The sequence below is a fragment of the Kuraishia capsulata genome, genomic scaffold (genome assembly GCF_000576695.1).
Source record: "Kuraishia capsulata CBS 1993 genomic scaffold, Kuraishia_capsulata_scaffold_6, whole genome shotgun sequence".
Lineage (NCBI taxonomy): Eukaryota > Fungi > Ascomycota > Pichiomycetes > Pichiales > Pichiaceae > Kuraishia > Kuraishia capsulata.
In genome coordinates, this window is record NW_019172955.1 from 1,216,963 (window position 1) to 1,233,839 (window position 16,877).

General features: G+C 46.4%; 6 protein-coding genes across 6 annotated transcripts, besides 1 other annotated feature; 4 read left to right on the plus strand and 2 right to left on the minus strand.

The window, feature by feature from the left end:
- Nucleotides 1-75: 75 nt before the first annotated feature.
- Nucleotides 76-3,345, minus strand: KUCA_T00005402001 (uncharacterized protein; the record flags this gene model as incomplete). The annotated part of the gene is made up of 1 exon (XM_022600595.1): nucleotides 76-3,345. The coding sequence occupies one exon, from the start codon at nucleotides 3,343-3,345 to the stop codon at nucleotides 76-78; it is 3,270 nt and encodes a 1,089-aa protein (XP_022461401.1).
- Nucleotides 3,346-3,614: 269 nt separating this feature from the next.
- Nucleotides 3,615-3,680: a sequence feature (Short protein (KUCA_T00005403001, CDK29415.1) was converted to a misc_feature.).
- A 173-nt stretch (nucleotides 3,681-3,853) lies between these two features.
- Nucleotides 3,854-4,492, plus strand: KUCA_T00005404001 (uncharacterized protein; the record flags this gene model as incomplete). The annotated part of the gene is made up of 1 exon (XM_022600596.1): nucleotides 3,854-4,492. The coding sequence occupies one exon, from the start codon at nucleotides 3,854-3,856 to the stop codon at nucleotides 4,490-4,492; it is 639 nt and encodes a 212-aa protein (XP_022461402.1).
- Nucleotides 4,493-5,322: 830 nt separating this feature from the next.
- On the plus strand, nucleotides 5,323-6,456 carry KUCA_T00005405001 (uncharacterized protein; the record flags this gene model as incomplete). The annotated part of the gene is made up of 1 exon (XM_022600598.1): nucleotides 5,323-6,456. One exon carries the CDS (start codon nucleotides 5,323-5,325, stop codon nucleotides 6,454-6,456), a length of 1,134 nt encoding a protein of 377 aa, XP_022461403.1.
- A 663-nt stretch (nucleotides 6,457-7,119) lies between these two features.
- On the plus strand, nucleotides 7,120-10,119 carry KUCA_T00005406001 (uncharacterized protein; the record flags this gene model as incomplete). The annotated part of the gene is made up of 1 exon (XM_022600599.1): nucleotides 7,120-10,119. The coding sequence occupies one exon, from the start codon at nucleotides 7,120-7,122 to the stop codon at nucleotides 10,117-10,119; it is 3,000 nt and encodes a 999-aa protein (XP_022461404.1).
- Nucleotides 10,120-10,633: 514 nt separating this feature from the next.
- Nucleotides 10,634-12,583, plus strand: KUCA_T00005407001 (uncharacterized protein; the record flags this gene model as incomplete). The annotated part of the gene is made up of 1 exon (XM_022600600.1): nucleotides 10,634-12,583. One exon carries the CDS (start codon nucleotides 10,634-10,636, stop codon nucleotides 12,581-12,583), a length of 1,950 nt encoding a protein of 649 aa, XP_022461405.1.
- Nucleotides 12,584-12,658: 75 nt separating this feature from the next.
- On the minus strand, nucleotides 12,659-16,858 carry KUCA_T00005408001 (uncharacterized protein; the record flags this gene model as incomplete). The annotated part of the gene is made up of 1 exon (XM_022600601.1): nucleotides 12,659-16,858. The coding sequence occupies one exon, from the start codon at nucleotides 16,856-16,858 to the stop codon at nucleotides 12,659-12,661; it is 4,200 nt and encodes a 1,399-aa protein (XP_022461406.1).
- Nucleotides 16,859-16,877: the final 19 nt, after the last annotated feature.

The window sequence follows — 16,877 nt, forward strand, 5'->3', positions numbered from 1 at the left end:
AAATTTCCAAAGGACGCAACCACATGTGATCAAATAGTCCTTATTGGGTTTATGTACATAGATTTGAAATCTGTTTTAAGGCTTGTCCACCACCTCGGTAATTTCTTTGAAGTTCAGCTTCACGCGGTCGACAACCTTGCCCTTAAGAACCTCCTCCGAGTCCAACTTTTCTTTTCTCATCTCCAACTCAAACTCTTTATTCCGGATCATATCCTGGTTGTTTAGAAATGTCTTTTTGAGTGCTTTGAACTGCTTTGGCTCCTGCGAAATTTGGAGACTAATCATCATCTCCCTGGAAACCGAATCTAGGCTTTTGTCAAGCGACTCCAGAACTGGTTTCCTTGCAGTATATGGGATATCCAGAAGATCCATATCGCGGAAAGACTCAATGCTTTGTCTGACCTCTTCAAGATCCAATAGCTTGGTAATTCCAAGACTTTCTCCATGTGGAATCGCATGAGGATGGGATGGTGTGATGCAATCGAGATCTACCTCCTTTCTCAAAACGTGATCTATGTCAACAGCAGAGAAAAATGCACAAGATTGCGGAACCTCGTCTATCCCCATCTGCTGGCAGAACATGGCTCTTGTCCATAGGTTGCTGATCTGCAATGCCAAAGCCGCACGATACTTATCTTCTGTCTTTACCAGATACCTGATCTCGTCATGAACCGTCAGACTCAGCCGCGCGTCTATGCCATAAACCTCGCAAAGATACTCCATGGACACCAGCAACAAATGCAAGTAGTCGACACCCGAGGATTGAATGGTCCAGTTTATCCTGGAAGGCAGAAACGTGTTCGACTTTAAGTTGTTCTTTTGTAACGCAGACGTGATACCAGCCCCAAGTACAGGAGTTCTGGGAACGTCCATTTCCGCGACCTGTTCTAATCTATTGAAGACAATGGACTCAGAGCCTCCATACCACATCTTCTTACCTTTCAAAACATCCTGGCGGCCTTTGGTGGACATATAGAGATTTTTGGCAATACCACTGGCCTGATCTTCACCAAGCGTAGGATTGAAGCTTTTAAGTAAAGATTTGGCGAATTTCACACCAGCACCATAGATTCTTCCGTAATTAAAGATCTTGGCCTCGTTTCTTGATATACCGAGAATTTTGGCTGTTTTTGAATGGAGATCGGTTCCCTCTTCTTTGGTTCCCTCAAGAGTCATCCAGCCAATGGCAGTTGCTCCGTGCATTTTGAAGACAGAATCCCCGACCAGACAGGCTATCCACAACTCTTCACTGTCAACATCAGCGCCTACAAATGAATACCCTGGAGGGGCACTGATCATTGATTTCAATTCAGAACCGAGTCTGTTCTTTTTGGCGTTCGAAGCTGTGAGCCAAGTCTTTTCAACAGCCCTTCTCGTGATCGTACCCATAGAAACGACCTGTGGAAGTATAATCCCCATTTTCGAGTCTGTGCCGAAGTTGAATGTATTGGAGCCATCGTTGTATACCACAAACTGATTCTTAATTCTCTCTCTGGAGCTTATCCAATAACTGCATGAGATGGTCATTTGCAAGAGATCCTCAGCCAGGGCATACTGAGACGAAAGCGTACCCTTCTCGTAATGTGACATGAAAGATTTGGCCATGATGTTGGTGGTTCTCATGGCTGGGCCATCGTTATGGGGCACTTTGAAAAACGACTTGGAGTTTAAGAGAGGCTCTGGTATTGAGTCTATCTCTTCCTCGTTGAGTGTAATATGTGTATAGTTTTTCTTTGCGTAATCTTGGGCTTTATCCATGTCAACCAAAAAGCACCAGCCTCTCTGGTCCAGCCAGTATATAGGCTGACCTTCCCATGATAGCTTAAGCAACAGAGGAGAAACCCTCGATTTCGGAGTGAGCTTCAGCTGGCCTTTAACGATGAGCTGTTTGTACCATTCAGGGTATCCCGGGAGTTTCTGGGATTTGTATGGCACACCTTTCTTCGTAAGCTTAGGAGGAGTAATCGTCCAATCCAGCTGAGAAAGCCATGGATCGTTCTCCCAAGGCTTCGTAGGATCTGTCCTCATTGCAACTGCTTCTTCACACAGTTTGTGCAAATTAAGCTCAATCTTCTTAACGTTCTCCTGGTACAACCGTTCAGCGGTTTCTATATAGTCATCCCACTTTCTCGTTGTTGGCAAGAAACTTTGCCCAATGTGCCTCAGAGCAGCAAAACTGACAGGATGAGGTGAAACTTTCCTGAACTGGGGATATATTTTGCACAACACCTTGAAGGTGGCATATACATCACTGGCACAGTACTTCATCGCTGCCTGAAAGTCCTGACGAATCAAATCCATGTCTTCCAAAGAGAACATATCCCTGACATCCTTGTCCAGTTCGAGCTTGCAGTAGAATGAAGCAACATGGGCCAACGAGTTCATGCTACTCGTCTGTAGCCAAGGGTCGTCTTTCACTAAAGAATCTCCAGTTTCGAACATATCCAGCGAGGGATTTTCCATGAGAGCCTGTAATTGCGAGGAGTCTGATATTTCATCTCTGATCTTGGCCAGAGACAACTCGTCTTTTTCTTCTTTCTCCTTTTTGGTTTTCTTCCTATAATTCAACCAAGTACCCCGCTGTCTAGAACACATACCAGACACAGCAACATGCAAAGCCATGGTATCCAAATAGAAGGCCTTAGAAGCTTTGATGTTGTACTCATCTTTAATCCTGGCACGGTCGTATGGTACGTTATGGCCCACTATCACCTTCTCGGTGGAATGTGTGTTCATAGGTATAAGGTGATCCATTGACTCGCTCTCTTTGGTTAGAAACGGCGACACCCAGCCATACCACGCCTTTGGAGACACGCAGGTAGCAATTATAGGGTAATCTGTCATTTTGTACATCACCTCCACGTCAAATACCAGACTATCCTCAAGAGGATAAGGCACAGATTCGGGAGGCTTCGAGTTGGTATATCGCACCCATCCGGATTTGAATTGCCAATTCGTTGGGATCTGCGGCAAAGTCTCTCCAATACTCATCAGAGTCTCGGTGAGATCCACATACTTCTGGGAACTGTGAACTCCAAGCCTGTGGAAATGCTCGTCCATAGATGACCCCTGGAGCTTCGGTAGAGGAAAGTCTATGGATGTATTGAGAGCAGCTTTCTTTCCTAAAAGACCATTGTGGTCGAGATGCAAGTGAGATAACTTTACTAGTCGCTGGTTTTTCCTGGAACCGATCTGGCTTTTTCTACCAGGAAATAACTGTTCTTGTATCCCTAAAGACAAATGTTGTATCCCCACAGGACTGATCCGTGGTTTTTCTTCGTTCGCCAGCGTTGCAAGACATCTTCGCTGGAGCTGCACAGTTAACCGACAGCGTCGGTGTATCATCAAAAGTAAAAGAACGCGTGAATATCGGGGCGTTGATATTTCTCTGACGAGTATTCAAGTATTTATACACGCTTTGCTTGTCTTATGTCTTCATTAGATATCTGCATGTGGTACTTTCGTGCACTGCACGATGGCACGGGAGACCCGGCCGTAGTGTGGCTTGTGCAGGCTGCCAGGCTGGTTGCAAACGGGGGTGGTTTTGACAGTCTCGAGGCCGCAAGAGCCTGGAACAGCAATTGGCTCAACGTTAGACGACCAATAATATTCGCATGATGGCTACCCGTTCCTTAAGTGATGACCAGGTACGTGATAATAAACAACGATTGGGTTCATAGGAGGGATGTGGGACTGGATCTGGTGAGATTGGTGATCTTGTCTTGTTTAGGTGACATAGGCATGATAAGGTCTAGGATCCAATTGAATCCTCTGTCTTCCCGATTTTTCCTCTCATTTATAGCACTTGTATGATGCTAACGATTCTATCTAGGTTGCTGGAGAACTCCGCAAGATGGAGGCATTCATTAAAAAGGAGGCAGAAGAAAAGTCCAAAGAAATCAAATTGAAGGCTGATGAGGAATACGAGATTGAAAAGGCGTCCATAGTCAGAGCAGAAATCAATTCCATCGATGTATTGTATGAATCCAAGTTCAAGAAGGCTTCGCTGGCCCAACAAATCACAAAATCTACCATAGCAAACAAGACCAGACTAAAGGTTTTGGCTACCAGAGAGCAAGTTCTCGATGATATTTTCGAGAATGCAGAGGAGGAGCTGAAAAAGATCAGCAAGAACGAGAAATCGTACAAGCCAGTTCTTGTTGGATTGATTGAAGAGGCTGTGCTGTCTCTTTTGGAGAAATCCGTCACCGTCAGGGTGAGAAAGGCCGATCTGGAGCTTGCCAAGTCTGCTGCCGAAGAGGCCTTGAAGAACTTTGAAGAGAAGGCCAAATTTTCTGCCACAATAACTTTTGACGAGACCAACTTTCTGGACCCAGAGATCGCTGGAGGAGTTGTTGTGATCAACGGCACTGGCAAGATCGAGGTGAACAACACGTTGGAGGAGAGATTGAAGCTGTTATCCGAGGGCGCTTTGCCAGCAGTTAGATTGGAGTTGTTTGGACCTTCAACCACCAGAAAGTTCTTTGATTGAATCAGGTGAAGAGTCTTGGTTTGAAGGACTGGAGAAGAATCGCGGAAGAGAAGTTCATGAAGAATCTCAAGAATCCCAAGAATCGGAAGATGGCTGCGCTAAAATCAAACAAAGGACATAAAGGTTAGCTTACCAACCATTATCTAGTTTTTCGTCAAAATTTCATCCTTGAACATCCTAAACATCTTCACTGCAACCAGTTCCGCTTGCGAGGACTGATCAAAAGGTCGTGTGATTCCGAAGACCCCAGCTAAAATTTCTGGCACTAGGTGATAAGTGTGTTGTAGACCAGGTGTTTTGTTGTATTGGTTATATATCATCCACCCGACTCCCCAGCATTACCTTGTATATAGAATTGCTGAAGGTCCTGGTTTGATTGTTCAGCTTCGAGTTTTACGTTTTGTTGGATCATGATAAGGACGTATATGGTACCATCCAGGATGCTTGCGAGGAATTTGTTTCGCTCTAGAGCAATGACCAGGTGTACGCCACAAGCCATACATAGCGTCTACTCAGCGACACAAGTTACCACATTGCCCATAAGCTTATATCGGTCTATACACAGGAGCTCGCGAAGCGGACAAGGCGCGACATCATTATACTCATCAACAGCATCAGCATCTTCACATACTCAAGCACATTCAGAACCAGATCACTTATACCAGGCAATAGCACCTAACGATTCGTTCATCAGTTGCACAATATTTGACAAAGATGGAAAAGTTGTGGCAGTGTCGAAAAAATTCCCCAAGACAAAGTTTCTTCAAGAGCACAATCTGTTCGCCAGAGACCTGCGAAAGATCGACTCTTCAGCGGTGGATGTGGTGCCGATGGTTGCGGCCAGAGAGAACTACTTTCTCGTCAATTTGCTACACATTAAAGCAATCGTGAAGAAAGACATGGTGATGGTGTTTGACACATCCAATCAAGATGCTGCGAAGAAGCTGGGGTTGTTCATGTATGACTTGGAGTCTAAACTGACCACCAAGATCATCCATGGAGCAAGTTCTGCTGGTCAACCATACGAGTTCCGCGCTTTGGAGAGTATATTGATCAACGTAATGTCATCGTTGGAGACAGATCTCCAGGTCCATCTTTCGCGTTGTGGAGCGATATTGTCTGCGCTAGAAGATCAGATTGACAGAGAAAAGCTAAGGGATTTGCTGGTATATTCCAAGAGTCTTTCCAACTTCAACCAGAGATCACAGCTGATCCGCGACGTTTTGGACGAGCTTCTGGATAACGATGATGATCTCGAAATGATGTACTTGACCTCTCAGATCAACCCCAAGGCCAAGAGCAGCGAGTCGGAGGTTACCGTCACGGGCGAAAGCAAGTCCGTAACAGAAAACCGTGAATTGGACACTGCTGACTTGGAGATGCTTCTAGAAGCTTACTACAAGCAGGGAGATGAATGCGTGCAAAAGGCAGAAACGCTGATTAACGATATTAAGTCCACGGAGGAGATCGTCAACATCATCCTGGACGCCAACAGAAACTCGCTGATGGTGTATGAGCTAAAGATAACCATATATACTCTGGGTTTCACTGTTGCAACTGCATTGCCAGCATTCTACGGAATGAATCTCAAGAATTACATAGAGGAATCAAACTATGGGTTTGGAGGGGTTGTTGCCTGCTCGATTTTGTGTGCTGCTGCCATTACAGTGTTGAACTTCAGCAGATTGAGGTCAGTACAAAAACTGACAATGATGGTTCCCGGAACACCCCACAAACAGTTCAAGGCAGAACGCGATTTGATGACTAAAAAGGCCCCGGGCCAAACCCTGCCACAACCCAGGGATCACCACCGCTGGCGGTTTAGCTTGTGGAAGAGACTCAGTAGACACAGTCTTGGATACATGAGACGGATGTGGTATATGAAAAGGCGAAATGGCTACGCCGACCCCAAACAGAGAGACATGATATGGAGGTGGCTGGTCAAGGAGCCCAATGACAAATAGAGCGATAGAAATAGGAATTGGAATTTAAAAGCAGTTGTATTGGCATTGATCTTTAAATCGATATCTTTACCCTATCAGGCTCCCATTAAAGTTTACGCGCACACGCTCAAATTTCAAACTCCCCGATCGGGTAGCCAAGAAAGTTTAAACAGACGTGCTAAGCCTAAAAATCGAACATACTCTTTAGGAGTGTTCTCTACAGCTGGAATGGGCCGTAGGTGTTCCGCGATTTCCTAATTGCAGTTCAATATTCCGATTGTGTCTCGAGCCAACTTGTTTTTTGGTTTGTGTGTTCATATCCAACGACTCCGCCTTCTGTTGTATTGCAGATCACTTGGTGATACGCGCTACTGCAAAGGAGACCACAGGGCCCAGGGAGACTTCTGGATTGGCTCATTCTCCAACAATAGTCTTTTTCGATTCCAATCGATCTGATTGTTAATAAGGCGGAGCTGAAATTGTTTGATAAGTTATAGGTGTTTTTGAAGTTATTTTGGTTATTGCGTCTAGACCAGTTCTACTGCAAGAATAGATAGACAAGACACACGTTATACAGTGGAGTCTGTTTTGTCTTTAACCTGGTTATTGCCTTCTGGTATAATTGTTGTTACGATTGCCGTTGAGATTTTTGCTTATTGATCTCTCTCCTGATACACTTTGCCGATGTCAAATTACGTCGCGGCAGCGGCAGCCGCAGCCTCCTCTCCGGGAGTGACGAACAGTGTGCATCTAGATTCGCTCGATGCCAGAATCGTACAATATCAGTATGGACTGCTGAAATTGTCCCGATATGTTGAGAAGATACGTGAATTGCGTGACATTTGTCGGGAAAAAGGCCCCGAAACCGTTTTTCCTATCCCCACATATCCCATGCTTCTGAGTGGGTCCATTTTCAACCTCAGCGATAATATCTTCAGGAGGAGCGAGATCCTGATAAATGGTGGAAAATTCAACCCGGCCCAATCAGTGGATCCTCCTACCAATACTAATTCAGTGAACTACGACATAATGGAAAACGCTACCAATTACGATACCACAAAGCTCATTATCCCAGAGTCGAAGAGATCGTTCGAGTCATTGAGATTGTTTGAGCATCTGATCATCAACGCTCACCAAATATATTCCAAAAAGCTCCAACAGGCGTTGCAGGAGAGAACTGCCTGCAGAGTCCCCGATTCAGCTGGATATCCGCAGACGTTCGACTGGGCTGAGATATCGGATTTGCTGCAGCCAGTGGAGCTTGCTGTAATTCCATCATTCATCTACGAAACGACCCCAGAAAACTCCAATGATGCGGAGGCAGTGCGGCAATCAATGAGAGACTCAGATTTGAAAGTATTGAAGGCTGTGACGGAGTCCGTTGACGTCTCGCTAGCTACACTTAGAGACTATCTTTCGATAATGTGCACTTGCAAAACCAAAGAGGTTCTTCTCAAGGCTCCACATGCCAGCTATATGATGCACCGTGGGTTTGCCATTTTGCTAAGACTGGCCGACCTCTACGCGGTTTTGAGAAGGATTGGAAAAAGGGTGTATCTGTTCAACTATCATCATTTCCAGAACTACGTTCGACTAGACGATGGGCTTCGGCACGCGTTGGCCGTAGTGACGGCTTATTTCAATCAGCCGAAGAAGAACAACGTTCTGCTGGCCAGTGTGACGAAGTTAACTAGACAGGGTGCCTACGCAATGGTAAGGTCTGATTCGACTCTGGCCATTGCCAAGCAGGGAATAGAGGCTTGCGCTTTGATCACGGCTATGAACGAATCGCTGAAGAACCTGGCTATTCGGTGGACTGATTTAAACAAAAAGAACTTCAACTTGCCCAATAAAGCCCAAATGAGGGACCGGTTGAGAGTACAGACGGCTGAACTAAAACGCCAGTCCAGCCTGATTTCTCCGGATGGAGGAACGGCTAGAAGACTAGAGGCCATGTATATCGACCCTGAGAAAAATAAACAGGAGATGGAAAGGCAGTCAAAACTGCAGAAAGAGAGAGAAGATGCTGCCAAAGAAGACAGACAGATGAAAGAGGCTGAAGAAAGAGAGAATGTGATCCAGCGCAAAGAGATGATTGCACTCAAGGCCGAGGAGAGAGAACGGTATCTTCGTGAAGAACTATCACGCACATCGTCTCCTTTGAATGGTACGCCAAGCAACAACCTCTCTAGGCGATCGTCTATTAGGTCCAGCTCGAGCGGATCATCCAGAAGCTCGTCCCTGGTGACTGCACCATCTCAACCTGAGACCATCAAGAGATCGAATGGTTCTCTCACGAGGTCAGCATCTCAAAGATTTTCCCCCACCACGAAAACTTCCGGTCTTGCCAGAAGACATTCTGTGTCTCTACATCCTGTTCCTGCTGAGCCGGAAGAATTGTCGACGTCATCTTCAGTTCGATCTTTGTCACCCTCGCATTCGAGCTCCGCATCATCTGCTAGTTCTACAGGAAATATATTCACTTCTCCCACAGCATTGCGCCGACAGAACCCTGCCAACATCAATGGTGAAGGTGCCAAATCTGCAGTGGCTGGTGCTATGACAGCGTTCCCCAAGACAAATATTATTCGCGAGACTAAACAACCATCGTTACAAGCAAGAATGGCCGCTGCGTCTGTTCCCGCTGCTCAGAAAGCAACCAATGGGAAGCCACTTTCCGCTCAGCAAAGGCTCCAGAGGCATATCATGAATTCGACTCTCAGAGGTGAGATGACGACCAAGCCTATTGTGGATGTACCAAGAGTATTGTACACGCCCTCGGCAAGAGCAGGAATTGTGAATGGTTCAAGAACAAGCTCCCTGCAGGGATCTCTCGGAAGAACAGCTGGAAGCTCTGGAAGCAGTCGAACCAGTTCTTTGGCCAGTGGCAGAGATTCAGTTAGTCCTATCAACTCGTTGAAATCGGCATCGGCAGCGGAATTGAGACATGCGCAGCCACAGCAGAACAGAAGCAGATCAGGCTCGATTCAAAGCGTGCAGAGTATTCAGGAGGAAAGCATGGTTCAGTCTGCGTTTCCATCTCCTACCAGCTCTGCTCCCGCTGTGGTTGTGTCTTCGCCATTGGTGGAAAGAACCAGGAGTAATAGTGCCTCAAAGAGACCAGCTGGAAATATCACCAAGATCGAAGAGAACACGCCGAACATATTTCTGGTCAAGAAAGAAGGCCAGCACGTACCGAATACGTCATCTCCAGGATCGTCTATTCTCATCAGATCTCGTGCTGGCTCAATTGCTAGTTCTCTTCGCACAGATACCACTGCTGAGAACGAGCATACGCTTACGGAGAGCAATCATACCACACCGGTAAAGAAGGTGAGATTCCTCGGGGTTCCTGAATATTCTGAAGCCGAAGATGCTCCTTCGCCCCAGAAAAAGAAAATGTGGGCCAAGGCACCACCAGTTTTCAGGTTCAACACCCAGAAGACAGTGGTGGACAATACGCGCAAGAAGGAGAGACTTTTCACTGCCCAGGAAGGCCTCGCTTTCAGAAAAAATACTCATACAGATGAATGGGGTGGATTCAACAGAAACAAGGCAAAACAACCGGCTGTTGAGGCTAACGGCAAGGTTTCGATGATGAGTTTGGTTACTGAAACTGCTACTCCCACTCCAACCATACCGGTTCCAAAGGGTAAATTGACACAGCTATTCAAAAGAAGGTGAAAAATTGAAAAAGGTCCAACGATAAAGCATCAAGCATCTGGAATTAATATTCTTTATAGCCAATTCACCACTCAGATTATAAGTCCATTTAAACAGACCCACACTAACAGTTGGACCTCGGTTCCTGATCGGCACGGTACCAGCCTTCCGAGGACGCGATGCCATTGCAGCCGTTTTTTTAAACATGGAGGATCCCACCATGTGCTTTCCTCAGATGTACTGGAAGGATGAAATTATTACTTAATCATGCACTCAAACTCTTGTTGGCTGAAAATTTGCCTCTTATATAAATATCACCCAAATCCCCACCATCAGCCATAATTCGCCCTCCTTCACTTTTCGACTTGTCACAAGCAAAAGGTCGTGTACTGGAGAGTAAACAAACGCGTCGCGGTCAATTTCACCGGTGCACCCTTTCTTAATCACTATCCGTGTTTATAACAAGACATTGAACTCTCTTGCTTTTCTCTTGGCCAACCCTGTTTTTGTTGTCGAGTGTTTTGAAAGACCGGTCATGTCTTACGTGTCCAACCAACTAAGGCAGCCGTCCTTCACGGCTTCGTCGCCTTCTTCGTCACGAATGCTGCTCAAGATTCTTTACACCTTCGACGATAAAACCACATTTCTTGCACGGTCCACCTCGCAAGTGCCCGTTCGCGTGATACCCATGTCGATACCCAATATGAAGGAACAGGTCATGATTGGTGCATACGATCTGAAGAAATGTGTGGAACTGATTGTGAACTCGAGTCCCGAATACTTCCAGACCAACACGGATTTTGCGCTTTACTCGCGAGATGTCTCCGAAATGGAGGAACCCCTGGTTGGTCACGGTCTGATGTCCAAGTTGTTTGCCAAGAAAAGTTATAAGCACGGAGATATCCTGGTTTCTGGAAGAGTTTGCCAGAGCTTCGCTTCCATCTTCAACAACAGCAGTGCTTCATCCACCCTGGAGGTGAGACTGAGAATAACACCAGTGAGGTCAGCTGCTCCAGTGGGACAATCGCCTGTTGACGGTTCAAGTGTGGACTCACCAGAAAGTTTCCAAAACCAGCGGCATCAGATATACGAGAACAGTCCGGAAATAGAAGACCCCTCTGATAAGCAGAAGAAGAAGCTTTTGGCCAGAGTGGGCCCAGTCAAAGCTGCAAGAACCCAGTCGCTGCCGTATTTTGGAGACAATATTGCTGTTCGGATAATGCAGGCAGATCAGAACAATGCGTCTTCTTCAACTGCCAACAACGTTGCAGACAGATTTTCAGGGTTTGAGAAGCTCTTGAGCATCAAACCTAAACCAGACGCTCAAAAGAAGGGCTCAAGTTCGAGGACGAAATCGACCTCACCACCAAAGTGTGTGAATTGCACGTGCACTGAATCCAGATCATGGAAGTATTACAAGGAAGGCATATTTGAGTTTGGAAACTCTGGTCTGCTGTGCCATGATTGCAATGTGTTGCATTTGAAGAATGATCTTGCTGGTTTGAGAAAGAAGGGTAAGATGGCTTCAGCTGGACTTCTAGATGATGCCTATAGGAAACATGCTCCGAAGAAAAGGCAGAACGACGACCTGCCAACTCCCCCAATCGCCAAGTTTAGAGGTGCTGGAAAGAGAGCGAAATCCATATACGACCCTCTGAGCAGTTCTTCGATGATGAACTCATCTTCACCTATGTTACAAAACCAAAGTTCCGAGGATGACATGCTGAAGTTCCAGCAAAATCCGTTGACTGACATAGATCCATTGCCTAGTAACAGAAGATCATCCGTTAGATGTGACTCAATTCAGGACGACAATGCCAGCGATCGTACCATGGATCATGATGATGAAAACAGACCGCTGGATGCTATGAAACTCAACACCACACTAATCAACTTCGATGTCGACGATGTCAGCAATAAAGAAAACCAGCAGCCTGACCAGCCATTCATGATACACGGACACGAGATTACGCCAACGTTGAACAGGATATTGCAGTCCATAGGTGAGGTATCTCCCGGATCACCAAGCAGACGGGGAAATCAGGAAAATTCTCCAAACAGCTGGCTGAACCTCTTTACCCATCGTGAGGAGGACGAAGAAGATGACGATAACTTCGCAAGGCCCTCCGCTCCTCCAAAACTAGACCTGAGAGCGGAGATGGTTTCCAACTCGAATGCAGTCAACACCGAAAAAACCCCTCTGGACAGATTTGACATAACGCCAAAAGACATAGAAACCGGTCAGACAATGCCTTGCAGTACCACTCCCTCAGCCAGCACAAACACAGACATCAAGAGGATCAACATGGCCAGCATGCCATCTTCACCGTTTTTTACGGTGCAGAGCGATGATGATCCTCGCCATCAAGAAGGTGGCCAGTCCCACATGGGATTGTTAAGCAGTAATGGAAAGCTCGACCCGATCGAGAACTGGAGCCAGTTCTCTTCCCCAGCAACGGAGCAAAGCCATCATCCTCAGAAATAACTGAGACATTTAATGAAAGTCACTCGCTACAATGGATTAAATTATCATGCTTGAGCGCTTTGTAGATTAAGGTCGTTATGTTGCAATATTGGATAACTGGAAATCTGCCGTGGTGATCTTGGAGCGATCACACATCGACCGGAAAATTCCGCCCTTCATCCTGAACAGGTTGATCGGCTTATCAAACTCTATTATCTCGCCCTTGTCCAGAACAAGGATCTTGTCATAGTTCAGAATGGTCTTGAGACGGTGGGCAATGCAAAGAATGGTGCACTTTCCAAACTCATTAACGATGGTCTTCTGGATCAGCGAGTCGGTTTCGTAGTCAACCGAACTGGTGGCCTCGTCCAATATGAGAAAGCGAGTTCTGCGGACCAGAGCTCTTGCCAGGGCAATAAGTTGCCTCTCTCCGAGGGAAAAGTTTGAACCATCGTTTTCGACAATTTGGTCGAGAGCAAACTTGTGGTCGTGCTTCTTGGCCTTCACGAAATCAATCTCATCTTCTGGGATCAATCCCGAGCGTCTGAGTGAGTCGTAAAGCTGATCGTCCGAGAGCTGCGAAAAGGGGTCCAGATTTATTCTCACAGTGCCCTTGAAGAGAACTGGATCCTGTGGAATGATTGAAAGGGCAGATCTCAAGTCGTGCAGTCCAATCTTGGACACATCGACTCCGTCAATGGAGATGCTACCACCATCCAGCTCAGACAAACGGTATAAGGCAGTCATTATGGAAGATTTCCCAGCGCCTGTTCTTCCACAGATCCCGATTTTTTCTCCGTCCTTGACGGAGAATGATAGGTTTCTCAACACCAGTGGGAGACCAGGCCTATAAGCTAGCGATACCTGATTAAAGTCAATGCGGCCAGTGGTGGGCCAGTCCTGCGGAGGGACGTGCGGCGGCTGAGAATTATATGCAGCTTCCTGCGGGAGGTCAAGTGCATATTCGCACATTCTCTCCACCGAGTCCAAATGGTTTTCTAATTGTGTGAGAGATTTAATACTCACAATCATCTGGTTGGAGATTTGCATGACATATGACACCAGTAGACCAGATGCAGAGGCACTGATTTTGAACACATGGAACACACACAGAAGTGTGATTATGATGTTGAGGATTGCGGAGACTCCATGCAATGACATTCCCAACCACCGCTGGTTGGAGTTGGATAGGAAGTACGCTTCGTTCATCTTATTGATAAGCATGGTCCCCTTATTCACGAACTTTTCCTCCATATTGTATGCTTTAATGGTCTCGTTGCCGTTCAAAACCTCGTCAAAGTTGGAGTAGACAAGGGATCTCTGGACACTCTCGATTCTTTTGATGTCTCTTGCGGAGGCTTGGTAAAAGTTGATCATACATACGAATATGGCAGCGATGAAGGGGAGACTGATGGCAAACCAGGGCAGATAGATCATACACATGATGAATATCCCCGATATCAGGGCGCCCGAATAGACTAAAAGTCGTGCCTGTTCTGCAATTTCGTTATCCAAAACGTCTGTATCTCTGGTGAACCGGTTCAAGATTCTACCCATGGGAGTGGTGTCCATATAGGCCATTGGTGTGTGCACCATCTTCTGCAACGCCTTGATATTAAGCCATCTGGAAGCCTCATTAGCCACATACACAATAAGACAGAACTCAAAAACAGTGAAGAGAACAAAAAGCAGCGTGAACATCACATACAGCCCATAGTAGAACGACTGGGATCTCTTTGGGAACTCGTTTTCAGTCCAATAGGCCAGCCATACATTCGAAAACAGTTGGCAAAATGTCGTGCAAATCATCACCACAAAAAGAAGAGGGACATAGAAAAACAGACCCTTTTTGCCTGTTCCGAGCTCTATGTATTTCTTGATCAATAAGATGGGGATTGCACCTTCTGAGCGGTTCTCTTTCTGGATCAGTACACCATCTCCCGTAGCAAATTCGTACTGATGAGCTTCCGACTTTTTGCTTTTGGTTGATTTGATAGTTGCAGTCGTACGCACTTTCATTAACTCTGAAGGGACTTCCGGTAAAATCTCCTCTTCCTCGAGGTCCTCTTCATCGTCCGACTTGCTATCCAGTCCAAATCCCATCAGATGCACAAACCTAGGATTGCGTCTATTGAGCTCCTCAACAGTACCAACATCGATGGAACCGTCTCCATTCAAAAAAACAATTCTATCAGCGGTTCCAATTAACGAGAGCTGGTGAGTAGCCAACACCCTGGTTTTCTGGGCCAATATTCCGTTGAAGCACTCTTCCATGATGTGCCTGCCTACACGAGCATCCACAGCACTCAGAACATCATCCAGCAAAATTATATCTGTATCAGCATATACAGCACGCGCAAGGCAGATTCTGGCCTTCTGTCCACCGGAAAGAGTGACTCCTCTTTCGCCAATCTCTGTGTGATCACCCGCTTCAAGCAGGTCTAGGTCGCTAGTCAGAGCACACGCTGCTATCACACGTCTGTACTTCTCAAGTACGAAAGGCTGGCCAAACAGAATATTCTCTCTTACAGTGGTATTTTGGATCCATGGTGCTCCACACAAAAGCTGTGATCCGCGTATAGTCACCTCGCCCTGTGTTCTGGGCATTACTCCAAAAATCGCAGACAGAAGCGACGATTTTCCGCTTCCTATCAGTCCTGTGATCACCACGAACTCGCCCGATTTGATGTCGAGATTGATATTCTGCAGGCCACTAAACTTGCTATCAGAGGTAGGAACAGCTGTGTCTGTGATCTTCTCTTCTGGCTTTTCCGCGTACGAGGTCCACTCAAAAACGGCATCTTTTATCTGCACAGAGTGCTCCTCATTGGGATCAAAGGCCAGTTCGTGAAATCCCGGATCTTCGTCCTCCACCTCGCTAGCCTGCAAATAATCTCTGACTCGTTCGAGAGCAATCAGGGCATCAGACGCAGAGCTCATGGCAACGGGAAAGAGGGAAATTTGACCAGAAAGCAGGTTGAACAGAGTCAGCGAGGCAAAGACGTTGGCGGAGCCTTTGAGACCATAAGCACCAAAAACGGCCACAAATCCTACCATTGAACTGAGAGTGGGTGAGCAAATCGCAATGGCAGTGATAAAGTTCCTCATGACCTGCATTTTTAGCAAAATGTTCATCTCCGAAGACCTCAATCCAGAGATGAGTTTTTCATAAGGAGACTCCCACGAGTAGTATTTGATGATTCTCATGTTGATCAGCAGCTCCTTTATGTAATTAACACGAGCATCTGTGTATTTGTTGGCAGCCTTTCTAAACTTAATGAGAGGTCTGTTTCCGTAGGCTATAGAACCTGTGGTGAGAAAAAAAAGTCCAATTCCGGCCAAAGAAGGTGCTCCCAAATACACTATGAGCAGCACCAATGTGATCACCAGTCCAACTGGCAGTAGGAGTATGAAGGGGAAGAAATTGGCTGCAAGATCTATTCTTGACAAATCTGCCCCTAAAAGTGCAGTGATTTTTCCGGGAGGAAACTGGTGCTTGGACCTGGAGTTTAGTCTAAGAGACTTATCCAAAAGAGCCTTGGTCAGCACAGCCTTGACCTCAGCACCTACCAGGCACGCAGAATGGAAGAAATGGGCAATATTAATGCCTGCGAAGAAAACCAAGAAGGAGGAGCAAATAGCATAAGCAACACCTTTGCCCAGGTGATACGGCATTCCAGAGGAGCGTTTATGGACAAACGCAATCAGTGCTCTAGCAAGCAATGGATTCAGTCCATTCGCTATATCAGCAAGAAACTTGTGCAGAATGGGAATGGAGTAGTCCCAGCCAAAAGTATCCACCAGTGCCCAGAACACAATCATTTTTGGATACCTAAAGTCTGAATATTCCAGAACATCGTCACGGTCCAAACGTGCCAATTCGACAGGCGTGGGCTCGGTCTGCTTTTTCTTGAGATACTGCACCTTGGCCTTCTCAACTCGCACACGGAAATTGCGGTCAAATGTCCTGTATCTATTTTCCACGTCGTATTTTCCATCAACAACAAACAGATCGTCCGGTTCCAGAGTCCGCATGTAGCCCACCTTCATTAAAGGTAGTAACCACAGGAAAAACATGTCGGATAGGATGCTGCCTCGACGAAACGGAAATGGTTTCCTTTCTTCTGGAGTCGGTATGGGAGGCAGTTTCCGCGGAAACAGTCTGGTCAACAGTCTTTTCTGGGGCCTCAGCACAACGCTGCTTGCGGCCTCGCTATCAGCAACGCTCCAGGAGTCTGGGGCATCGTGGTCGTCGCTAGAGGAGGACCCATTAAGCTTCTTCTCCGTAGCACCCATCAATGTTTTGAAAACGTTG